Below are 349 nucleotides of genomic sequence, written 5' to 3'. Positions count from 1 at the left end.
ACACCCTGCTACTACCGGGGGGCCATGACCAGCGCTGCCCTGATCCGGCACTACACGGAGGTAAGCCGTGCCTGGTGCCCACTGGCAGTCCCCACTGGGGCAGCGGGATGGGGAGTGCGTCCCACACATCTCCAACCCACCCCAGCTGCTGAGCTCTGCCTGGCTGCCCGCAGGTCGCCGATGCATCCCCCATCCCCGTGGTGCTCTACAGTGTCCCTGCCAACACAGGCCTGGACCTGCCCCTGGAGGCTGTCCTCACCCTGGCTCAGCACCCCAACATCCTCGGGATCAAGGACAGCGGTGGGGACGTGAGTGGGGCAGGACTTTCCCGGGGCTGGCTGCCTGGCCC

The 349-nt window shown here is 67.9% G+C and overlaps 1 protein-coding gene across 1 annotated transcript in view; it reads left to right on the top strand.

The window, feature by feature from the left end:
* Positions 1–308, top strand: part of HOGA1 (4-hydroxy-2-oxoglutarate aldolase 1) — a gene marked incomplete at its 3' end in the record, with an annotated part of 2,454 nt that extends 2,146 nt beyond the window's left edge. Inside the window, exons 3-4 of the mRNA XM_009581134.1 lie at positions 7–60; positions 174–308. Of these exons, the coding sequence (XP_009579429.1) occupies positions 7–60; positions 174–308 (189 nt within the window). The remainder of the gene's footprint in view (positions 1–6; positions 61–173) is intronic.
* Positions 309–349: the final 41 nt, after the last annotated feature.

This window comes from Fulmarus glacialis, unplaced genomic scaffold, assembly GCF_000690835.1.
Source record: "Fulmarus glacialis isolate BGI_N327 unplaced genomic scaffold, ASM69083v1 scaffold18627, whole genome shotgun sequence".
NCBI classification, from domain to species: Eukaryota; Metazoa; Chordata; class Aves; order Procellariiformes; family Procellariidae; genus Fulmarus; species Fulmarus glacialis.
Note: the sequence above shows the minus strand (reverse complement) of the source record. Positions and strands in the feature narration are given on the sequence as shown.